This window comes from Hemicordylus capensis, chromosome 1 (genome assembly GCF_027244095.1).
Source record: "Hemicordylus capensis ecotype Gifberg chromosome 1, rHemCap1.1.pri, whole genome shotgun sequence".
In the NCBI taxonomy this organism is placed as follows: Eukaryota; Metazoa; Chordata; class Lepidosauria; order Squamata; family Cordylidae; genus Hemicordylus; species Hemicordylus capensis.
In genome coordinates, this window is record NC_069657.1 from 211,919,616 (window position 1) to 211,944,305 (window position 24,690).

Here is a 24,690-nt window from a genome sequence, read left to right on the forward strand (position 1 = left end):
GAATTAATAACAAACGGCTAACATACTGTGCAAGGGTATGTTGTCAGCCCAGTAATGTCGCATGTATGCAGGATGCACAAGTTAAGCAAAAAAGTGCACACGTTACACAAGAGGAAGCCCATTATTTCCAATGGGCTTATTCTTGTAACTTACATATATACATGTAATATTACTGGGCCAATGTACTCTTGAGCAGTATATCAGCTGGTATCTTTGATGAAGGACAGTACTCAAATATATAACAAAAAGCCCCATTTTTAAAATACAACACAATTTTGTAAAGCCATCCTAAATTAGAGGCCTAAGTACCTGACAACCAATTTTTATGCCATCATAACACCTCATTTTCTCACATGACCATGGTTCAAATTCAGGATCAATAACAAACCAAGAAAATATTTATTCAACAATTAATTAAATATTTAAAACAAATCATCTAGACAAATATTTCTAAATTAAAATGTTGGAGTCATAACTCTAATAAAAAGCTGTCATCAGTTTGCTGTACAAAATGTAAGAATTTGTGTTGCTGATGAATTTAAAGGACACTGGCTGACATTCTGACTAAATTACCTAACAGAAGTCCCACAGAAATTAAGTAGTCCTTTGAGTCCCCTGCTAAATGGGAAAGAGGCATTTTTCAAAGTAGTGATTCCTTTTATATTAAGCAGAGTTGAGAGTGTCTGTTGCCATCGAACCCCAGCTCAGTATCTCTTCAGTTGTTTGTGTTACTTTTTAGACTAAGAGCCCTTGGAGACAGGGGACTTTCTTCTTGTTAGCAATAGCAATAGCAATAGCACTTACATTTATATACTGCTCTATAGCTGGAAGCTCTCTAAGCGGGTTACAATGATTTAGCATATTGCCCCCAACATTCTGGGTACTCATTTTACCGACCTTGGAAGGATGGAAGGCTGAGTCAACCTTGAGCCCCTGGTCAGGATCGAACTTGCAACCTTCTGGTTACAGGGCGGCAGTTTTACCACTGCGCCACCAGGGGCTCTTTGTTGTTCTTTTCTGTGTAAACTGCAGAACTTTTTGTTGGGAAGCAGTATATAAATATAATAAAGTAACTCTTGTGTAGTATTATTGCATAATTTAGTCTGGATCTGAACCATTGCTTTTTGAGTTTCAGTTCTGGAAGCTCTCTTGAGTTTAAAGTAAATAACACTAAGAGAACCACAACCCAAACTGCCCAGTTTTGTTGTGGATAAATTACATCAGCTCAGATATGTGGAAAAATGTTCATGTGCCACACTGCTACAGAGTTGATTATTCAACCACCACCTACACTAGTGGAATCCCGTTGTAAGACTAAGCCAGCATAAATTTGCTTTACACCTTTTGCCCAGTTTTCACAGCTCTGTTTGTGGTATTCCTCATGCTAACTGATAAAATTAAGGTCAATATGCCAAAACAAAATAAGAAAACAATGGCAAAAACCTGATCTTTAAAGCAAATGAAGAGTATCCAGTTGCTTAAACAGATGTGTGACAAAACATACTGATAATTCTGTTTATTATTTTACATAGATTTTAAATAAAATATACCCATGGAGGCCTCTAAAAACAGACTTTCAGTTTGTTCACTGTTTCCAGATTCAACACTTAATAAGTACAGGAACAACACTACTCCTTTCAAGAAGTAGTATTAGAAAATGTACTTAAATAAGATATCTTCATGATTTAAAGAGTAAATGACACATACAAAGCAACAACATAAAAACTCTGCAAGAAATAAGTCGGATTTAAATCTGGACCATCACTTTAGCCTTCTCTCCTTGCACTAATTTGAGAGAAACCTATTGGAAAACTTTAGTGAGACAATGGCCTGCTTCAGACATAATTCTAAACTGTAATATAGTAGTGTGAGAATTTGCCATGTTGAGCTTCAGGCTTGTGCTCGTTTGTACAAACCGTAGTTAACTAATTAAACTATAGTTTTCTGTATTTTGGCAAGCACAAACAATAGTTTGCCAGTTCAGATGTAAAGGCAAACCACAGTGTGTTGAGAAAGAAGATATATATGAAGGCACCAAGGGAAGAGGGAATGCAGAGAAGGAATGTGTGAGCCCAGGCTTACTTGCACAGCTACAGTTTGATGTTACATCTGAAAAATGTATCTCACACCATAGAGGTTAAAGTTGTAAGCCTAGGCACACATACTTGGGAACATGTCATATTAATCTCAGTGGAACTTCCTTCCAAGCAAGCACGCATAGGATCAGACAGCATGGCTGCCATCCAAACCATATTTACTTGGAAACAAGTCTCAGTGAAAAATATGGTGAGGCTGTTGATACCCAGCCCTGGTTAGGCTGCGCATGAGAACCGCCATGATCAGGCTCAATCCCAGCTTGGCAGTGCCGCCTAGACCCACTATTTACCCCGGCTGTTAGCCGAGGTAAAGGGAGTGAGTGCTCCCTTACCCTGGCTACTTTCTTGTGTGCAAGCATGGGCTGCTTCCAGCCCAGACACATGCAGAGACGGGTGCCTAGAGCGCCCATCTTGTGGGGAAATCCCCCAGTGCATCATGTGTGTCGCATGGTGCATTGTGGGATTCATGGAGGCCTGGGGTCATTCATATGACCTACTGGGCGGGTGGGGGCGGGGAAGGCTTACCATATCCCTACATTGTGGGATTCATGGAATCACTGGGGTCATTCACATGACCTACTGGGTGGGCGGGGTGGGGGGGAGGCATCCCATATTCTTGCCTTCTCCCCAGTCTATAGTTGTTTGGTTGGTGGGAGCACATACCACACTCCCACGTGAACAACCCTGCTCCGTACGGCATGATGCTCCATGAGCGTGGAGCAACATGCTGTACGGAGCAGGGCTGATCACGTGAGAACGTGCTGTGTGCTCCCACCAACAAAACAACTATCGTCTGGGGAGAAGGCAAGAATATGGGATGCCTCCCCCCCACCCCGCCCACCCAGTAGGTCATGTGAATGACCCGGTATTTCCTTCAGAGTAAACACGGTTAGGACTTGGTTGTGACAGTCAGGTCAGAGGCACTGAAGGGTTCAGAACTGCTGTAAAAATAATAATAATACTGGGATTTGTATAGTGCTTTGGAGTGTTTGAAGAGCCTCACATTATATTATCCTGTAATCTTTACAAGAACCCTGTAAAATAGGTCAGTATTATCCATGTATAGCAGATGAGGAGCTGAGGCTGACAGAGAAATCCTTGCCTAAGGCCATGTAGTGAGTTCAAGGCAGAAAAGAGTGGGGCCTCTAGATTCACAGCTCAGTCTTTAAGCCACTGTGTGCTACACCAGCTGATACAATACAGAGTGACAGAATCTGAGCTACGAGAAGCCCATAAAGTGATCATCCTGGGAGAAATCAGAAGTACATCAAGGAGGGTTGATTATGCACTGATGCAACATCTTTTGAATAGCAGCAAACATCAGTATTACTCAGTTTTTGAAAGGTCAAAGGATTCCACCAGCTAAGAAAAATTTGCAACTGACAATAGGAAAAATGTACAAACTGGTTAGAATAAGTGGAGGAAGGTGTTTTCTGATAACTTGAAAATCGGTGGAACCCATCATGTATTTATAGACCAGGTGGATTTCACTTGGCATCTCAGACTCTCAATAAGAAGCTGAGAAATAAAAGAAATGGTAGGATTCCCCACCCCCACCCCTAAGTTACCTACTTGTCAATAGTAGCTTTCACTCTGATCTGGTAGTTCAGCTCTGGCAGTTTAATAAGTAGCCTAGCAAATTAAAAAAAGTGTAAATTTTAGGTTTGGAAGCAAGTAATTTTTTTTATAATTGTTTATGAAAAGGATTGTAATTGCCTAGGCAAATTAATAATAACCGTTTTTATGGAAATCAATATAAGAAGGCAAATAAGGCAGAAGACATGGCAGTTCAAGTACAGGCTATTAAACCATCTATGATGCTTGTGGAACCTGCCACCAAATGCATGAGATTTCCAGATGCTTTGGTAGAGACTTTGGCTACAATCCTGGGAACATGAATATTCACATGAATGAGCTCAGTTTCTGCAGTTAGGCTTGTCCATATCCTTTTCCCATTAGCCCAGCTAACCAATTGCTCTATCAACACAAACCTCAATGGAAGTTTTGATATACAGCACAGGTTCCCAACCTGTGGTACTCCAGATGTTGCTGAACTACAACACCCATAATCCCCAGCTACAATTTATTGTACAGTCTGGAGTACCACAGGTTGGGAACCTCTGATATACAGGATGCTGCTAAGACTTTAATGTAGGATGCATGAACAAATTAGACGACTACAACTACTACTATGAATATGTATATACTGCTCTTCAACCAAGGTTCTCAAAGCAGTTTACAGAGAAAAAGAAACAATGCATAAATAAGATAGTCCCCTGTCCCCAAAGGGCTCACAATCTAAAAGATTGTGAAGAAGAGACATGCTAGGAAACTAAGCAGATTTTGGAGCATAGAAATTAAGTAAATGGCAAGTGATATTCTTACTCACCTAAGTTTAACAGTAAACTGTATTAAAGTTTTAAGAACCAAAGGCCTCTGAGGATGGGTTGGCATGCAGGGCTGTCTCTCAACTACAAAAGAACTAAAATGAAAGGAAGCACACATATTCATGAATACCATGCACAAACAAACCTAGTGAAATACTGAAGGATAAGCCAGATACTTTAATTTCATGGAGACCCACTTCTTCAGCATGGCATGGCAAGAATACATCTTTTGCATATATTAAACATTTTCATGGTTGGAGCTATAGGAGGTTAAGATGCCTTTTAGTCTAAACTAGCTGGCCTGGGCACAGAGCATCTGCACCTCTAGTTCTCCCCCGTTCTCAGCCCACATTCCTCGTTCTCGGCCCCTCGTTCTCAGTCCTTCCCCCTCCAATGTTTTTTCTCTCTGGCTGGTCACCTGGCCGGCTGCTTTTTCCGCCCGCCCACCCACCACTTTCTTTTCCCCCTGCTACTGCTTTCTCTCCCCTCCGGCCGTCTTTGCTTTCTCTCCCCCGCTGCCACTTTCACTTTCTCCGCCCGTCACCGCTTTCTCTTCCTGCCCACCGACCCGCCCATTCGCTGGCCTGTCCGCTGGCCTTATGTTCCCCACTACTGTCGCTTTTCTTGCCCTCTCCCCTTGCTCACGAACTCTCGCGAGAGCTGCCACACATGAGATTAGTGACAGGTACGTCTAAGAGAATTAGAAAGATAGATAGACAGACAGACAGACAGACAAATAGATTAAACTGAAAATATAAAATAGTAGATGTACCTCTGGAAAAGGCTGTAAAGCAAAAAGTTCACTCTTTCCAACAAGTGAGGTCTTTGCAGTGGAATGGGGTCTCCCTCATAAGTGAGTTTGACCGAAAGCTCATCCAGCTTTTCCAGTTGCCTTCTTATTTGAAAGAGACTCTCTGCCAATAGTGTGAAACTGGAAAAAACACAAAGAAAAGTTTGCATGCTCTCTCTCTCTCATGCGCGCTCTCTCTCTCTCTCTCAACACTCACACACACAGAAACTCCATATCTGAATGCAAAGATGAAGGGAAAATTCTTTGTAATGTACACTGTGAATCACTAATTTTGCTTTGGACCCTAAGTATGTATCAAATTTGCCTTGGACCTATGTTGGTCAGGGGGAAAATTAAGAGAGAAGCTTAGCTATGCTTAAGTACCATCCTAAGGGTTTTGTGTAAGGGCCTAAGGACCTGCTAGAACCTTTAACAAGAAATTGCTTTTATACTTAAGAAGCCCCTTTTAAAAGGTCTAGTGAGGCTATGAAGGCCACTTTTACTATTTTGGAGATGTACAGATAAAATATGTCAAGTGCACAAATGTAAAATGTGAATATTGTGGGAACAAACCTGTGTACACAAACATGCACAGCATACATACAGAGAGAGGCTCTACACATGATCAATGTGTAGAGCCTCATGAGGTTTGGCAGAGAGAGCGGGCTTAGCCCACTCTCCCTGCACACAAGTAGTCGCTCATTGCTGGGCAGATGGATTAGCCACTCAGACGAATGGCGTCTTCAACTGGGCGCTCCTGTGCCCAGCCGTGGTTCACCGGGGAGCTCTTGGGGAAGGGGAGCAATGCTGTGTGGCGCCCTGGCCCCCTGGAGCCCAGGAAGGAACCGCAAGAGTGCGTGGTGCCTTCCTGGGGGCCCCCCTCCCCCTACTTCGAGTGTTTCAGCCACAGCAGACACACAATTGCAAAAACAAGGTTAGCCTCATCTAAGGGGAGGGGTTTTTAGGCAGGCTAGCCGGTGCGGAACCACCGGGCTCACCTGTGAGCCTGGTGGTTCCCGACGATCACTGGAAACCAGTGATCGTGGGAATAGCCTCAATCGGGGGCGTAGCTAGAAGAGAGGGGGCCTGTGCAGTATCGAAAGGTATTAAATTAATACATAAATGATGATGAAACCAGACATTTTGCTTGTAAGGTTCTTCATTTAGGGCTCCTAGGCTGTCCCCAAAAGTTCTATTCAAACCTTGATTAAAGCAGTCCAAGCAAACTGTAAACATGGAAAAATTTGCCTGATGAGCCTCATCATTACCTGCCCATCAACTGTACTATTCACTCTACCTGCCAAAGTTAAGAGTGGCAGTCACCAGAAGGAGCATGGCAATAAATCCTGCATGCAGATTAAACCTCCAAGATCAAACTCTTGTTGGGCTGCAGAGAAGCAGCAGCAACACACTTCCTGTTTTCACTCAGGAAGCAAGTTAAAACCTTACCAGTTTTGCAGCTGATCAAGCCCACTATAAAGAGGGCCTCCAATGCAGGCAATTTGTTGCCGCCTCTTCCAATCCAATAATTCCTCTGTTAACATATTATTCACCAAGGCTTCAACTTCCTTTATTACTTGTGCCATCTTACTGAGAACTTCCTACACGAAACAGAATCCATATCTAGTTAGGAGAAATAGGTAGCTTTGGAGTTGTTTTTATTTTGGTCTTATAGATTTATTTTATAAATTCATACTCTCCTTTCAGGGCTTGTGTCATGGGTTGATCAAGCTAAGCCCTGGCTCAGATGGAGCCCTGGTTCACAGCCAACCTCCAGGGCTCAGATGGGGAGGATGCCAGATGAAGGAATGGCCACTGCAGGTCTCTTGCATGGTGCCACTGCCCTTTCCCACTTGCTTCCTTATCCACAAATGGGACCCCACACATGCACATTTGAGGATGGGACGGAGGTAGGTGGAAGAAAGCAGCAGCACCAGAAGAGATGAATGGCAGTGCATAAGAGACTTGCACTGTGGCCACTGCAAAGGGACTCCCCCTCTTCCGCGTCCCCGTGACAACACAAGGGAATCTGGGAAGAAGCCTAAATGTGTGGAGGGGAGGAGAAGCCACCCCTCCCTCTCAGTGAATGGAGGGAATGTGACAGCTCCTTCTCTTTCTCCCATTCTCCTAGGGTGGGGAGAAAGAAGAATGGTTGCTGCCACCCTGCACCACACTCCCCCGTTCACTCTGGGGGAGAACGGGAGGGAGCAGCCACCTACTAGCCTACTCCCTGCTCCACCATCACCACTCACTCCTGTCACTGTGACCCCTCCCTTTCCCCGATTCAGGAAAGCTAGGACTTAACCTGAATGCATGGAGGCAGAGCAGGGCAAAGGGGGATAGGTACATTGGTACTCACCGTGAAGGTGTCTTCTGGCTGGTGTAGAAGAGGTCACCCAAGCTTGGGATTACATCCCCCCCACATGCTCCAAAAGGCAGGAAGTAGTCATACTTGAAGATCCTTAACCCAGTGCATGTGGGCGGATCTCCTCAGTGCTTAAAACAGCTCAAGCTACGGAATGAAAACCACAGAACACAACAGAGAATATACAACAATATACAAACAATAATGTGGAGAAAGACAGAAAAACTGTCCCCCTACAACCAGATCATCAGCTCCAGCCTAACACAACCCGGGCGGGCCTTGGGTGACCTCTTCTACACCAGCCAGAAGACACCTTCACGGTGAGTACCAATGTACCTTTCTCGGCTGGTGTAGGAGGTCACCCAAGCTTGGGACATACCACAGCACCAACCACGGGAGGGAAAATACCCAAGCTGGAGCTACTGACCCGGAAGGACCTGTTGCAGGACCCTCCGACCAAATGCTGCTCTGGCAGCTTCATGTTCATCCAACTTGTAATGCCTTGAAAATGTAAAAGGCAACGACCAAGTAGCCGCCTTGCAAATCTCTTCATGGGACACCGGTGAAGATAACACAGTGGAAGTGGCTGCCGATGTAGTTGAGTGCGCCGTAATCTGACCAGGCACCGAAAGTTTCTGGGCTTCATACAACATCGTAATGCATGAATGAACCCATCGAGCAATAATGGCTGAAGAGACCTTGCATCCCATCTTAGAAGCCTTAAAGGCCACAAAAAGAGCATCCGACTTACGAAAAGCCTGCGTCCGGTTGCACTCCTTCTCTGCAGGGTGACGAGCATCCGGACAAAAAGAAGGTAATTAAATGACCGCCTCACGATTAAACTGAGACTTTACCTTAGGGATAAACGAAGGATCCGGGATAAGTCTCACAGAGTCCTTAGAGAAATTACACAAATTACTCTGAACTGACAGAGCCTGCGATTCAGAAACCCTCCTGGCTGATGTTACAGCTACTAAAAAGGCCACCTTCCAGGACAGCATCTGCAATGATACAGATCAAAGTGGTTCAAATGGCGGAAACTGCAGACCCCACAACACAATATGCAAATCCCATGACGGAAAACGATGGCAGACCAGAGGAGACAACAAAGCTGCCCCCCTCAAGAACTTGCGTAGAAGAGGGTGCCACGCCTGAACAAACGCTGATGAGGAAACAACATCTGGATCAAGCACGCCGCCTGGTGTTTAAGCGTGTTGGGTTTCAGACCAAGCGCAAGGCCATCCTGAAGAAAAACCTAGTAATCCCCTCGACCTGCACTTGTCCAGCTGCAGGGAGAGCTTTGCTGTCCAGCGCAGAAAACTACGCCAAGTCGATTGGTAAATCTTGTTGGCTGAACACTTTCTAGATGCAAGGATGGTAAATCGGACCTTGACACAGCAGAACTGGATGGTCTGGCAAACTGAGTGGATGACCTACGGTCAAGTCGACGATCTCAGAAAACCAAGGCCCTCTGGGCCAAAAAGACGCAATCAATATCAGGGATGCCCGGAAACCCCGCAGCTTCCTGAGGCAACGGGAGAGCAGCGGCACTGGAGGAAATGCATTCAGCAGACACGGACGCCATGGCACCGATAGCGTATCCGTCTCTTCTGCCCCCAACATCGGGCAACGTGAGTAAAACCTCTGAATCTTGGCATTCTGAGGATATGCAAACAAGTCTATCTGGGGACACCCCAGCTGCTCTGTCAGCCACCTAAATACTTGAGGGTGCAGGCCCCATTCTGCCGGCTGGATCTCCTGCCGTCTTAGCCAATCTGCCCGAACATTGGAAATTCTGTTTACATGATGGTCCAGAATGGATATTAAGTTGTTCTGTACACATTAAGATATTCCTTCCCTTCACCAAGGGCGTGAAGGCTCTTAGGGCCAGAAAGACAGCCCACAGCTCGAGCCAGTTTATGCTATGGAGCAACTCTTCCACCGACCAAAGCCCCTGGGCAGAACTGTTCCAACAGTGAGCCCCCCAGCCCGATAGACTGGTGTCCGTCGTGACCATCACTCTCTCGGGTTCTATGAACAGCTTGCCCTTGTCTAGGTTCCCCGGGCCGTCCAACGAATCGACTCGCGAAGAGACACCTAGAGAGGAATGTTCTTGTCACGTTTGAGGGCAATCCTGTGCTGGTAAAGGAGGAAACCCCACTGTAACTGGCGTAGATGAAAACCTCGCCCAAGGCACCGAGTCCATAGCCGCCACCATGAGACCCAACAAACTTGCTAGATTGAGAAGGCTGGCCCACAGTCTCGAAGCAATCACACGAGCCAGTGACGTTAAGACCTCCATCCGATCCTGTGGCAGAAACAGTTTGCCTACTGAGGTGTCCATTACCATGCCCAAATGACGAAGGCTCTGTGTGGGCATCAGGTGACTCTTGCCCACATTTATCAGAAACCCATGCGCACGTAACACAGACATTGTTCTGGACAGAGCCGACTGAACTGCCCCTTCTTGAGCAAGTTGTCGAGGTAACAATACAGGTGGACCCCCTCAGTGCATAAAGTGGCCACTAGCAGACTAGAACCTTCATAAAAACTCGGGTAGCTGATGAGAGACCAAAAGGAAGGGCTCTGTACTGATAATGCCTCCCCATGTAGCAGAAGTGGAGTATATGTCGACTGCGTGGATGAATGGGGATGTGTAAATACGCCTCCTGGAGATCTATTGAAGTCATGTAGTCCCCCATCTGCAATGCCTCTGAGATGGTACAAAGGGTTTCCATCCTGAACCTCCTTTTTATCACAAAACGGTTGACTGGGCGTAGGTTGAGAACTGCCCTGGCCGATCCGTCCTTTTTTGGCACCGTAAAATCACAGAATAGATGCCCTTGCCTCTCTGAAGAGGTGGGACCTCCTCTATGGCCCCTATAGCCACCAGATACTGAATGGCCATGGACAACCCCTTGTGCTTTTCCGGTTTCCCAGATCTAGGGGTAAGGAGGAATCTGTTTCCTGGGGGGCTGGCCAGCTCCACTTCGTACCCGTGTAGGCTAATGGAAAGAACCCACCTGTCGATGGATTCTTTCCAAAACAGTCCAAATGGCAGACCCCCACTTTGCCTGAGTGGGAGTCAGAACTGCTGCTTGGGGGCCCCGCTGCTGGTTTCCGAGAGACTGATGGTTCTGCTGAGTGCACCCTTGCCTGCCTTGGCCTCTGGATCTGTTCCACTGTGATCGAAAAGGCCTAAAAGGCTCCCTCTGACAAACTCAGGTCTAAACGCCCTGAAGGTTTGCATCGGTCTATGATTAAAACTCTTGTCCTTCTTCCTAGGAGCTGATGGCAGAGCCCTGCGGTTATCCTTAGTTTCAATGAGGACCTCTTTCAGGGCCTCATTCCCAATTAGCTTTCCCCCCAGCATAGGGAACAGCAGCTAATTTAGCCCTAGACGTATTATCAACTTCCAAAATTTTAGCCATATGTTGCGTCTTGCCAGGACACCTGCACTGACCGCACGTGCCGAGAACTGAACACTGTCCAGAGTAGCATCCGCTGAAAAGGCAGCCGCCCTCTGCAGACGAAGTAGCTTATGCCACATCTTAGACTGATTAGTGGGAGGGTCATTGGGTAACTCGCCAACCCACAAGACCGATGCTCTAGACACCAAGGACACAGTGGTGTCAGCTCTGATGGCCACTGCTCAAGCCTCGTGGGCCCTGCGCAGTGCAGATTCTGCTTTTCTGTTTTCTGGCTCCTTAGAAGAGGAGTCCCCATCCTTGGGTACCACTGTGCTACTAAGTAGGGCCCCGAAGTGAGCAACCGTAAGTGGCACCTTCAGCAAGTCCAGAGTCTCCTCCTCAAAGTTGTACAATTTGCTAGCCAATGTCAACATACGCTTTGGGAGTCGCAATAGCTGCCCATTCCTCCTTGATGGTCTTAGTAAAGCCCTCAGGTATCACTGATTTAATCTGCGGTACCTTAGCCTTAGGCAGCACCAAGGAGCCCTTGGACACAGGAGAGATCTGTTCCTCTGTAACTGGCTACAGATCAAGCGCAGCAATAGCCTGGTTAATTAGTGGCTGAAAATCCACCATAAGAGAGAGCCTCTGACTGTGTAAGTTTGCAGCAGAGTCCTCAATCATCTCCCCCTCTTCCGAGGAGGAGGGCCCCTTGTCTGGGTTGCCCAGCAATGTCTCTGACCCACTGACCCTGGGTCACAATAGATCTGGGGAGTCCTCTCCAGACTCATCTGAAGACCTCCCTCTACGCAAGGGCACAGAGTCCTGGCGTATAGCCACCCTGGGCTGCTTAGCGGGCACCATCTCCTCCTGAGAGTCTGAGGGCGACACATGGATCACAGCCTGCCTTGCAATGCCTTGCAGGCTTCCGCGCTTTAAGCGCCGCTGCCAGTGAGACCTGAACGGCCTCCTGAATCCAGCCCTTTGCAGTGGCAGCATCAGGGGGAACCCCCACATTCCCTGTAGGAGTAGGCCCTGAGGGAGGGGCCACATAGGGGGCATCTGCACTCACCTCCTCCCCCCCGAGCAAGTCCCGATCTTACCGGGGGGAGCTGTTCATGGCCTTCTGGGTGCTCCGACGCCCCATCCACGGGCTCAGCACCGCCTGCCTCATCATCCTGCACGTCTTCCCCGTCTGATTCCGACAGGCTCTGGGGCGGCCACTCCTGCTGACGTTCCTTTCAGCGTGGCCCCAATACTCGCTGAGGCAGTCCTCCTCCTGCACGCCCAACTGCTAGGGAAAGGAGTTGGGGGGGGGGGGCGAGGCCAAACATCACAGGCTTACCTTGCTTGCACTGCCGGGCGAAAGCTCTCTCACCAACGGGGCCTCCTTGTAGGGAAGCCTCCAATTCTGGTGCCGCCACTTGTGTCCTGCTTCGGTGGATTGCTGGTGGCATGAATTGCGCCCAGTCTCCTCACCGGTATCTGGCCACCAACGGGGCCTCCTTGTCAGGAAGCCTCCGATTCTGGTGCCGCCACCTGCGTCCTGCTTCGGTGGATTGCTGGTGGCATGGATTGCGCCCAGTCTCCTCACCGGTATCTGGCCACCAACGGGGCCTCCTTGTAGGAAAGCCTCCGATTCTGGTGCCGCCACCTGCGTCCTGCTTCGGTGGATTGCTGGTGGCATGAATTGCGCCCAGTCTCCTCACCGGTATCTGGCAACAGAGAGGACCGCTGTGGCCTACAGGCGCCAGCAAGGTCATCTGATACATCTGCCATTTTCCTTACAGGATTTGCGCAGTCCCGAGTTTTTGGCGGGAACAGGCACTGATGGGCGGATCTCTCCCTAATAGCCAGGAGTCCGAAGGTCTTTTTAGCGGACATCGGCCAAAAGGTCAGCAAGAGGTGAGGAGAGGTAACGAATAACAGAAAGGACAGTAGAAGAACAGATATGATTTTTTTTTAATTTAAAATTATTATTATTATTTTTTTCTTTAGTAACTAGACAGAACTAATAGTAGTAGAATACCAGGTGAAGAATAGATTGGAAATAGTCAAAAACAATAGGAATATAAGCAGAAGAAAAGAAGAGGCCTAGTTAACTAGGCCAAAGCCAGCGAGCTGTAATGCGAGCCTTCTGGAGCAAAGGCAGGAAGTAGAACTGAGGAGATCCGCCCACATGTACTGGGTTAAGGATCTTCAAGTATGACTACTTCCTGCCTTTTGGAGCATGTGGGGGGATGTAATCCCAAGCTTGGGTGACCTCCTACACCAGCCGAGAAGCATGGGGGTGAGGGGTGGAATGCCATGGGAGCCCACTACACGGCTCTGCCCCTCAGCAACCTGGCACCACCTCTATACACTTTTCTTTCAAACCCAACAAAGTAGCAAACAATACAAACATTTAAAATAGAACTATAAAAGTTGGATTTATTCTATTTCCATCTCTTTTAGCATTAATAGTGATCATTAGAAGGTAGGCAGTGGGTTGTGAAAACTGCTTTTCACTACCCACTGGTCTAATTTTTAAGAGTCAAGTCAAGTCATGTTTATTTACGGTCATAGACCAAAATTTACATACATAATAATACACGTAATATAGTAATAATATATACATAATATAATCAGGAACATGGACTCATCCTAATCAGCAATTTCCCATTAGCATAATCTGATTTACCATCTGTTGTCTAGCCTTCTTAGCTGCCTCACTTAGCAACTTTAAATGTTACTTCCTCCTTCTGATCTGAGAGCAGATAGTTGACATAAAATGCATCTGTATGCCCTGGGAAATCAGTCAGTAAGGAGGAAATATAACAAGTTCGTAAGTCCCTATAAAAAAGACAGCAGAGTAAGATATGAAAGATAGACTCCTGTTCTCCAGAGCCATGAGGACATAGTCTCTGTTCTTTTGGGATCCCTCTAAATTTACCTTCTAATTCAGCTGAAGGTAGCACATTAAATCTGGCCAATGTAAACATCCTGCGATATTTAGTGATAGTAATCTTACCCAGGTAATTCACAGGTTTAGTATTATACGTTTGTAAACCTAGGAAAACTTCTTTAGAGATTAAAGATCGATCAGTCTGCATTTCCATATCATAGATCCGCTGCTTTAATATCAGTCTCGCAATTTTTAAGAGCTACAAGCAACTTTAAATACCCATCTTGATTAAAAAAATAAACTTAATTTCCTGAGGTAAGCTGCTTTCCCACTTTCTATAACACCAGAGTTCCTTTTGACATTCAAGGTGAAGTCACTAGTTTTGTTAACACTTTCACTTAGTACTGGGGCCTGCAAGGTTTGAGATGAAGCAGTATTTGTTAATACTGCTTTAAATACATCATGGCAAAATATAATGCCCCAGCTTGACAGGAATACTTACTTGTACACATCATTCTGTTCAGCAATGTAAGTGAGGAGTAAGAGTTAAAAAGTTAAGATAAGAGTTAGCATGTTGGTCCTAATGTTTCATTGCTCATGGTTAGCAAATCATAAAATCTGAAAAAGCACTTTCAAAACAAAACCCCTAATTATGAGTCTTTATCCTTGAAAGATTCCAGAAGAAAATATATGTTCTTTGATGAAATTAAATCATATGATGTGACAACCTTTCAAAATAACTGAGCATTTAGAAGGGCTGGAACATTTCCAACGTAAGAATTTCCACACTGTTGAACAAAAAATCTGGAAAATGTTAGGCTGCAAGAAACTAGTCCAGGCACGTAACAAAGCAATTACTTAGTATATCTTATATTTAAATTGTTACTTGTACATGACTAGGAAAAGCCTGTATGCTATTCCATCACTCCTTTTACCCAGCACCTTTGGACAGCAGTGAAAGGCTACTTCAAATGTTATGTTCTTAGGTGTACACCTAAAACCCGTAGAGACTGGATGCAATCAATATGCATTTGCAAACAGGTGTATCAGACAGGCTGTAACTCCTAGCAGAGTTTATACTTGGTGGCACTCCCAAGTGTGCTGCAATATAATGTGAGGGTGGCACTAGCTGGAGGCAAGTACTCATTTTACATGGCAAATATATTTGTAGTATGTACATTGGTGTTCCTGACAGCAAGCACTTAAGATGTAGGTGACATATCATCTGTACATAAGCATGTACTTTTAAATACCTGTGTACATGTGTCCAGGATACTTAAAAGTACATGTACATACATGTATGTGTCTGTGACCTACAATAACATGCAGAGCTGTTCCAGGCTGTAGCAAAAACAATGGAGAGAGAAAAACTGTCCACTTTACAACATGGGATTTTGAAAGGGCGAGAAGCACTAAGAAGGCAAAAGATAACAAATACCATCACCATTCCATGCTTTACTTATTTTATTAGCTTGTGTTAGTAGTTACATATTGAATTATAGAGGTTAAGATTATGTGCTTTTGTTGACTGCATGGTAAATAAAAATATGTTGTAACACATATTCACAGGAATCTTCATGTATGAGAATATCAGATACCAGTGGGTGATTTTCAGTGCCCAGCAATTTTATCTCTTTGTAATTTCAAGCTAACTAACTAACCAACCATAATAACAAGAGCAAGTATGTAACTCATTTGTACAGCCAAAGGAATCAGTTCAGTCAAATGAGCCATTTTGGTGTAGTGGATAGAATATTAGATTGGAACTAGTATGGACCTGGGTTCAGATCTATAGTCAGCCATGGAGCTCACTAAGTGACTTTGGCCTAGTCACAGTCTCTCAGCCTATCCTATCCTACCTTCTTTCAGGATGATAGGATAGCTCCATGTTTGCTGCTTTGAGCTCCTTGGAAGAAGGGCAGGATACAAAGGTAAAAAATAATTGCATGCCCTCCCAGTTTCAAGAATGGGGACAATACTTTCACTGTCAGACTTTTTCAGACTCTGAAATTTCCTGTTACTTAACCTCTAACCAAAAACACAGCCCTCCAAACACCTCTTGGGTGTTTTTTGTTTTTTGTTTTAATTCAAGGCAGGAAGGCAGAATGCATACAAATGACAAACAACTTAACCAACCTTCCTCCTGTAGTCTAAGGTATTGAGCATTTCCTGCAACATCAGCATCTCCTGCTTCATGGCAATACTGTTTTTGTCATTCTGTTCTAAAAGAAGATACAAAATAGCATGTGTACAGAAATGGAGGAAAACCCCTAAACAGATTATATGCAAATAGCTGCAAAGTAACATTTCTAGCTGGGAAACTGTGCAGGACAATTTCAAAAGGATATACTTTCTGAACCATTCATGCAAATGCATGAATCAGTTTTCTAGTGTTAATTCAATAAATAAACGGAGAAGCAGCAGCAGCAAGCTCTGGGGGCTGCAAATGGGAGTGGAAAAACAGGGAGGGGTAGTATAACTGTTTCTCCAGTAGCCGGTAATTTTCCATTCAAAATTATCCCCCATGCTGTTTTTTCCCCATTGAAGGGGGGGGGGGATACAGATGCCGATATATTTTCCCCTGAAGGAGGAAGGGGAAAGCATCACGGTGGAGTGGTTTTGGATATAAACATAGCCAGCAACGAAAGCGTTATTCACTGCTCCATACGCAGCAAATCTCTTCTCTTAATTTTAGCCTTGCCTGGTATCTAATACTAATAAACTGGGCAAGAATCAGCTTATTGTCCTCTGGTCTCTTTCCCTTGTTATTATTGGATAGGCACTGCTTGAGCTGGTGGGAGAACTGTGTCAGGAAACTCCATACCTACGGTCTTTCACCTGAGGCAATCCTCTCTGTGGATTTGGACAGGGCCAAAGAACTTATGAAATGGAGGATCTGGGATATTGAGTTTCAGAAAGACCTGTCGAGAAGATCTAGGTAATGCTCAATGGTGGGATTAGAACTCGCCCAGCAGATTATCTATTTCTCTTCACTTTCCCCAAACATAGATGGGGCCCGTATGAATGTCCTCCCTTCAGAATTCTTGGCTGCAGATACAATAGAATCCCAATTGAATATTGCCCCTGTAACTCTGATGAGATTGAATCAGTTGCACATGTGCTCCTGTGATGTGTCTTTTATGTAGACCTTAGGCAGAGGTTAATTTACCCTCTTTTACATAATCTGCCAGGTCGATTGGATGAATTCAGCACCAAATATCTGCTAATAGATGTGAATTCATCTATCACATACACAGTGGCAAAATTCTGTTGTTCTGCAATACGGCTTTGTCGCACTCTGCCCCCTATGGTTAGATCCAATGTGCAGTTAATATGGCTATGTTTAAAAGTTTATATTGTTTTAGATGTCAAAGACTGTAATAAAGACTGACTGACTGAATTTTAGCCTCCCAAGGTTGCCTTTGAATTTTTAAAAAGTTGGGAGAAATTTGCACAAATCTGTGAATTATATCTAGTTTGTCCCTAAGTTACATTCTATGATGATGATGATGATGATAATAGGGCTGCACACAAACAAAAACAATGGAACATAAAATTAAAAGCACACTAAACACAAAAAACTATAACAAAATACAAAAACATTTTTAAAATAGTAAAAAATCATAGTTTCTATTTTCTTTCTTTCTTTTTTTAAACTCTTCATTCAAGAAAGTGTTACAGCAAATCAAGAAAAGGGTAAGTGAGAGGGTCTGGAAGCCTTAAATGATTAAATTGCTGCAAAACTAATACAAATGTCATAAATTCCCTAGGGCCCAACCCAGCAGAAATCAGTCATAGGAACATAGGAAGCTGCTTTATACTGAGTCAGACCATTGATCCTACACAGATTGGCAGCGGCTTCTCCAAGGTTGCAGGCAGGAGTCTCCCACAGCCCTGTCTTGGCGATACCAGGGAGCGAACCTGAAAACTTCTGCATGCAAGTGCTCTTCCCAGAGTGGCCCCATCCTCTTATCTTACAGTGCTCACAAATGTAGCCTTCCATTCAAATACAAAGCAGGGTGGACCTTGCTTAGCAAAGGGGGCAATTAATGCTTGCTACCACAAGACCAGCTCTCCTCATAGTCATAGCTATTGTCCATTGAAAGCAACAGAATTTAAATTAGGTGCAATTAAGTCCAATTCCATTGCTTTCCATCAGACTTAGTTGTGAGATAATTTGGCTGGATTGTGATCCAGTCATTAAGAACACATCATGGCTGCAATATAATGCACACTTACTTGGGAATAAAGCCCACTGAACTCAGTCTCTGAATTTGGTGGGGCTTACTTTCAAGCAAGCATGTATAGATTGTAGGTCTGTGCACACTGGAAAAAGGTCAGATCTGATCTGACTCAACCCAATAGGGCAATTGTTGGGAGGGCCGACAAGCCCCACCACCTCCCACAAATTGTCAGGTTGGACAGATTGAGTTGGAACCCTGATAGGTTTCCGACATTGTGTCAGACCCTTTTCCCACACTTTCCTGCCCTCTCTCCATCCCCCTCCCTTACATGGGATGGGGTAGGATGCAAGAGAGAGGAGGTGCACTGTCCACTTTGTTTCCAGTGTGTGAGAGCCAGTCAGCAACCAGGTTGCCTTTCACCAGCATGAGATATGAAGAGAAAACTCTATCCATACCACTCCCCCTTTAAATCTCGAGTCTCACTGAAGGCAAGGGGCTTGCTACTTTAGCTCTCCTGCTCTGGGAGCATGGTGGGTGGGAGAAGAAGGGCAGTGGACCCACAGAGTCAGTGGGTCCCCCATGGGGAGGTGTCCATTTCCCCTCCCCCCAATTTTGAGGATGCAGCCCCTCAAAAGCAACCTCACACCCTGATTTCCACCCTTCAAGATGGGGAGGGAGAGAGCAACTCCCCTCTGGGGAACACAGAGTCAGAGGGCCTGGTGGACCGACACGACACCCCGCCCTAATAGATAGAACTGTTCATCTTCTTAGCATAATGCCCTTTTAGTTCCTCCAAAAGGAAAAGCCAGAATGAAGTTTTCCACAGACTTCTCACTCTTAGCACCTGCAGTTACTCAGATTTTATAAATCAAAGTTTTACTCACATTAACCATTGAAACAGCAGCAATCCAATGCATGATGTTTTATGGAAAAGCTTACCTATGCTCTGCATTGTTTTATACCTGAAGTCAAACTCCTCTTGCAAGTCTTCTAAATATTTGACATCTTGTTCAGTCATCTGTTTTTCAAATTAAAAGTATTGAATGGCAAAGAGATGTAACATTTACCCCTGGCTTGCAGGGAATGGTAATATTATTCCTCAGGAAGCTTTGGCACCCTCCTCAATGAAAAGTGTCCTTTGCTGCTGCCTCCTTCCCACAGTCACTGATATGACTATGCCCCAGATGGGTAAGGGGGACAGAACCCTTTTGTACCTCATCATTATACACACCTAACTAATCGGAAGAACAAACTAGAATTGCATTGGTTTGCTTTAAGGGGGTGGGGAGAATACATTGAATATCTTGCTGGTAATTATTTGAACCTGGATCAAAAAAGAAAAAGCACATTACATTGTTTGTAGGGTTGTCAACAAAATAGGAGTTGGTTATTTAATTTTGGCCTTTTGCTCCTGTGCTCTGCTTGGCCATACTTTGATCTAGATTGTGGTGGCAAACACAGAGCATGAAAGTCTTATTGGGCTCTTATTGAGTCCCCAGTATGTCCCATGACATACTGGACAAACAACTGAACAAACTGGACAAACTCTCTGGACAAACAACTGAACTATTTTCAGAGCTAGGAAGCTGGGGTCCTTTTTAGATCAAAGGGATAAACTCACCAATGCCACCCATACTATCTTGTGTGTGAAGGTTCACCCTCCTTTTGGGGTGGGGGATACTTCTGGGGACTTCCCAAGACAAAAAGCAAATTGTTCATATGCACAACATTTTATTATTACAATATTATTCCAGTTTTTATAATAATACAATGTTATGCATTTGAACAACTTGCCTTTTGTCTTGGAGGCGAACTGACAGAGCTGCAGAATTATCTTGAATTTTATTGCCCAAGTAAAATGAAAATGGTATCAAATGCAGGTAAAATTAACTTTTTTGGTGAACAAACAAGGCATGAGTTTAAGGCATCTTGATAAGTGAGGAATCTGATGCTGCAGTGCAGGCCATTTGAGTTTTATATCCCTTGCCTAAATTAAGAGTGTTCATTTATGGAGGAAGAGTATGTGGACAACCCAACTTTGGAGGGCATGGTTTTTAATGTTGCCATCTACTACTACTACTACAGTTTTGAATTACTAGCTTTCTAGTTTTAGGATTCAGTCTCAACTGAAACAAAGCAAAACTTTCTCTCTCTCCTTTCCTCCCTCCCCTCTCTTTTGCAGTTAGGTTTACATATGCCATAAGCTGAACAACTTCTTTCCTCATAAATGTGTCAGCTTTTAATAGGGTTACATAAATGACATATATTTATATTATACAAATTATTCTTCATCTAGAATCTAGGATTCCAAGGAAAATGGAACCAAGGTGTTTTTGTTTGTTTGTTTTTGCTTTTTAAAGGCATTCAGAAATAAAGGGGGTGGGGAGGCAAGGAACTAGATGTCTAATATGGTAAGGAAAGGCAGAAAGTGATAGCTGTTGAGGAGGATTTGGAAAGCAGTTCAGGAACTTTGGGGCTCCAAAGCTCCAACTCTTGACCAAAGGAAGTTCTGCCAGCTCTCTGTTCTGCTCTCTATACTCATGACCCTCTTGGATATAGAGTCTACACATACAAAAGAATGAGGTGGGGAAATGCAGAGGTGTTAAGATAGACTGCATATTGGGGATTTTTTTGTAATGCTTCTTATTGTAAAAACTATACAAATAGAAAATCAGCATGATGGGTAAAGGGCTATGCAAGAATCTTCTTCCCTAGTGTATTAGTTTTCTATTTGCAAAGAATTTTTTACATGGGGGAACATTCAAAAGCTTGTGGTCTGGCTCAGTCTATTCTCCCATCTCATTCAACTACGTCTGTTCTGTAAGCTCATAGAACATACTTCTGCATTTTTATGCAAGATTCCTGGTCTTTTTGATACATACGTGACAACCTGTAGTAACTTACCTGTGCACTGTTCTTAATAGCAGAAACCTTGTGCTCTGCATTTCTCTGTCTTTCTGAAACCAAGGAGTTCTGTAGTGACCTTCCTAGTGGTCCCTAAAAAGAATGTAATAGATTAGTTCAGCAGTACTGCAAGCAGGGGTGTGGCACAGTTGGAGTGGGCCCAGAGACAAGATTTTAAAATGCACCCCCCCGCACTTAAGCTCAGCTCATGAAGTAAAGAAATCTTAAAATCAGGCTGAACAGTGGTAACAAAAAGCATAGTAAAAAATTTGTGTGTGTGTGCCACAATAGAACATCATCCTAAATTGTTTTGTAAATTGTGGTTTTGTAAATTGTGAACGATGCGAGTCATTTAATGGTACTAGAGTAAGACATGCTGTTCTGGTAGCTCCAGGTCTTAACACTCATATCAATTTTGGAGGATGAATACAACTGAAGGAAGCCCAGGCGGGTGCGCAGCTGGGGGAGTCAGTCATGTGATTTGCCTCTGGGGGGCCCCCCAAGACAGTGGGTCCCCAGACAACTGTCTCCCCTTGCCATATTATAGTTATGCCCCTGACTGCAAGACAAAGTTACAAAATAACTCAAAGACCAAATCCAGGACTGTATCCTTTAACTTCATTGTTTTCTTTTCTTAGGATTACCTCCCATTTTAATGTTTTCAAGGGAATGCAAAGTGGGACTTTTTCCGCCATTTATAAAACAGACTGTCATATCTTTTTCTTTGCTATGAACCACACTGCCCATTGAGATCATCAGGAGAGGTTGGTCTGTAGTTGCCACTGGCTCGTCTGGTGGCTACCCGTGGACAGGCCTTCTCCATTGCTGCCCCAAGCTTTGGAACACGCTCCCTGCTGAAATAAGAGCCTTCCTATCTCTGACAACATTTTAAAAAGCAGTCAAGATGCATTTGTTCAACCAGGCTTTTAATTAGATACTGTTTTAATAATTTGATTATTTTTAATAGTTTTAATGTTGTTTTAAGTTTTAAGTTGTTGTAATGTTTTAACCTGTTTACTTGTTTTTATTGTTTTGATGTAAATTGCCCAGAGACTTGTGTTTGGGGTGGTATACAAATATGTTAAATAAGCAAACAAACAATACCACAATGCCAGATGTCTCATTCAAGCTATTTCTGTAGGAAAACTAAAAAGCTATTCTCAAAACCTTGCCCCAGGCCACCTCCAACATTGCGACACCACTTGCAGAGTTACCTGGACAGGCATGCTGGCTGCAGCCAATACTCTTCTTTCTTCTCTTAAGCAGTTTGAAACAACCAGAGCCATGTGCATGGGATTGCCCTGATATTTCCCCTGAAAATAAGAGAACAAATCAGCACAGCAATAGCCCAGGTTTCTTCCACATATATCACAAACACTCTGTCCTACTGACTATAGCCTTGCATACAGTTGAGAAAGCTCTTAAGCAGTGCCAATCAGATGTATTAATTATATTTGCCTGCTACCCTGTTTCCCCAAAAGTAAGACCTACCCCGAAAGTAAGACCTAGCAGTAATTTCTGATGTACCGCTAATTGCCCTAGTGCATTTTTGGGGGCTAAAATTAATATAAGACACTGTCTTATTTTCGGGGAAACACGGTATATACTTGCAGGCACGAAAAACCAGCATTCCAAAGAGGGGCTAATTGTCTGAAGGCAGTAAACATCTATGACTCTGCCTTAAGGGAACAGGCCAATCTAGCCTTGCATGGTCTGCTTGAACAGACAGAAACTCTCCAGTCTCACACAAAGGTCTTTTCCAGGCCTATTGTCTATGATGCTTTGAAATGGAGATACCAAGAATTGAGTCTGGAACCTTCTGTAAGAAAAACATATGCCCTACTACTGAGCTATGGGCACTGAACCGAGAAATTCATCCTGTCTCATCTCCACATATTCCTGGTCTTGCTGTGCTTCATGGACACTAGTCTCTTTCAGGTCTTTCATGCCAACCCAGTGCCCAGCCAGTTTCCTCCCCTTTTGCATTGGTTTCTCATAGGGTTGCCAAACTTGCATGCAAAGAAAGTGCTATTCTTTTCATGCTTAATTTAGCGATGACAAAGTCTAATTGAAAGTGATGAGACTTGTTAGTTGTGCTTTTCATCTGGTTTCATCTGGTTTCACGAACAGTGGGAGCCGCCTAGAGAGGTTTAGCGGGGAAAGCGGGCTTAGCCCGCTCTCCCCGCAGATGACCCAGCAGTCTGCTCCAGGCAGCCGAACTGGCCACCCACACGACTGCCGGCTCCAACGAGCACGCAGGGCATGCTGGAGAAACCCCCAAGCTGGGAGGCTGCTTTTAAGCCTCCCAGTCGGGGGTCTACTCATGAGTTGTTGCAGTGCGGAGTCACGCTGTGGCAACTCACGATCATAGAGCCCGGGTTAGCAGAGAGCTCACTCCACTAACCTGGGCTTAGGGGAGGGTTATATAAGTGAGTGACCCACTTAAGAACCACCAGGCTTGCGCAGAGCCCAGTGGTTCTCACAATGGGAGAAAATCGGGCTAGCAGATTTTCTCCCATCGTGTGAATAGACTCTGAGACTTCGTGAAAAGCCTCTGAACTTTTGCTCCATCAGAGCCTATACCCTTAATGTCTCACAGCTTTGAGCAAAACAGCAGATGCTATACCACCTCCACCCCCTTCCCCTTCTCCTCCTCCTCCTCCTCCTCAGCAACAGGAGTCTATTTAGATGTGTTTGCTACATTAGCATAGGCAGTTAAAATAAAAATACACATGAAAACAAACATAAAATAAAGTAAAAATAAACATGAAAGACTTTAGTTTCTTCTTTTGGGGTTTTGCTACTTTTGTGTAAAAAATAATAATAATAAACATTGGTCAATAATTTATAGGAACAGGGGCGTAGCAAGGTTGGAGTGGGCCCAGAGACAAGATTTTTAAATACTGCCCCTCCCCCACTGAAGCTCAGCTCATATAGTAAAGAAATCTTAAATGAGGCTGAATAGTGGTAACAAAAAGCATATAAATATATATATATAAGCACGCACACACGCACACACACACACACCCCTATGTGCCACAACAGAACATCATCCTAAATTATTTTTTAAAAGGTTTTGTAAATTGTGGACGATGCAAGTCGTTTAATGGTACTAGAGAAAGACATGCTGTTCCGGTAGCTCCAGGTCTTAACACTCCCATCAATTTTGGAGGATGAATACAACTGAAGGAAGCCCAGGCGGGTGCGCGGCTGGGGGAGTCAGTCATGTGACTTGCCTCTGGAGGGGCCCCAGACAACTGTCTCCCCTTGCCCTATTATAGTTATGCCCCTGTATAGGAAATCATGGTGCTTTGATTCTGATAGGCATCATCATCATCATCATCATCATCATCATCATCATCATCATATCTACTTTGCCCCTAAGCGTTTTGCCAGCCATAGATTCACAAACCTACATGTATAAAGACATTCACACTGACTAGGAAAAGTAGCCACATAGCAAAGAAAGGAGCTGTCTGTTTTAATAAGAGAGATAGAACAGTAGTTTTATAGAATTCAGACAATAAAAGAGCTGGTATTCAAATACACGCATACCTTTTTTAAAATGGCAATTTTTGATGTGGCATTTTGGCGGGTGAAGGGTTGGATTTCCAATCGTGTGTGTAACGTGGGACTATTACTTTAAAAGTCACATGAATTTTACATATAC

The 24,690-nt window shown here is 44.3% G+C and overlaps 1 protein-coding gene across 18 annotated transcripts in view; it reads right to left on the reverse strand.

Annotated features, from left to right (window-relative positions):
* STAT4 (signal transducer and activator of transcription 4) overlaps positions 1–24,690 on the reverse strand; it is a 92,475-nt gene that overhangs the window by 38,323 nt on the left and 29,462 nt on the right. For 16 of the 18 annotated variants that reach the window (XM_053273546.1, XM_053273535.1, XM_053273641.1 and 13 more), the window contains 8 exons: positions 22,235–22,333; positions 21,021–21,113; positions 19,056–19,134; positions 16,069–16,154; positions 6,723–6,874; positions 5,256–5,414; positions 4,486–4,578; positions 3,669–3,728 (listed from right to left, as the gene is read on the reverse strand). In XM_053273546.1, coding sequence (XP_053129521.1) covers positions 3,669–3,728; positions 4,486–4,578; positions 5,256–5,414; positions 6,723–6,874; positions 16,069–16,154; positions 19,056–19,134; positions 21,021–21,113; positions 22,235–22,333 — 821 coding nt within the window. The remainder of the gene's footprint in view (positions 1–3,668; positions 3,729–4,485; positions 4,579–5,255; positions 5,415–6,722; positions 6,875–16,068; positions 16,155–19,055; positions 19,135–21,020; positions 21,114–22,234; positions 22,334–24,690) is intronic. The other 2 variants (XM_053273585.1, XM_053273576.1) reach the window with 1 other exon arrangement.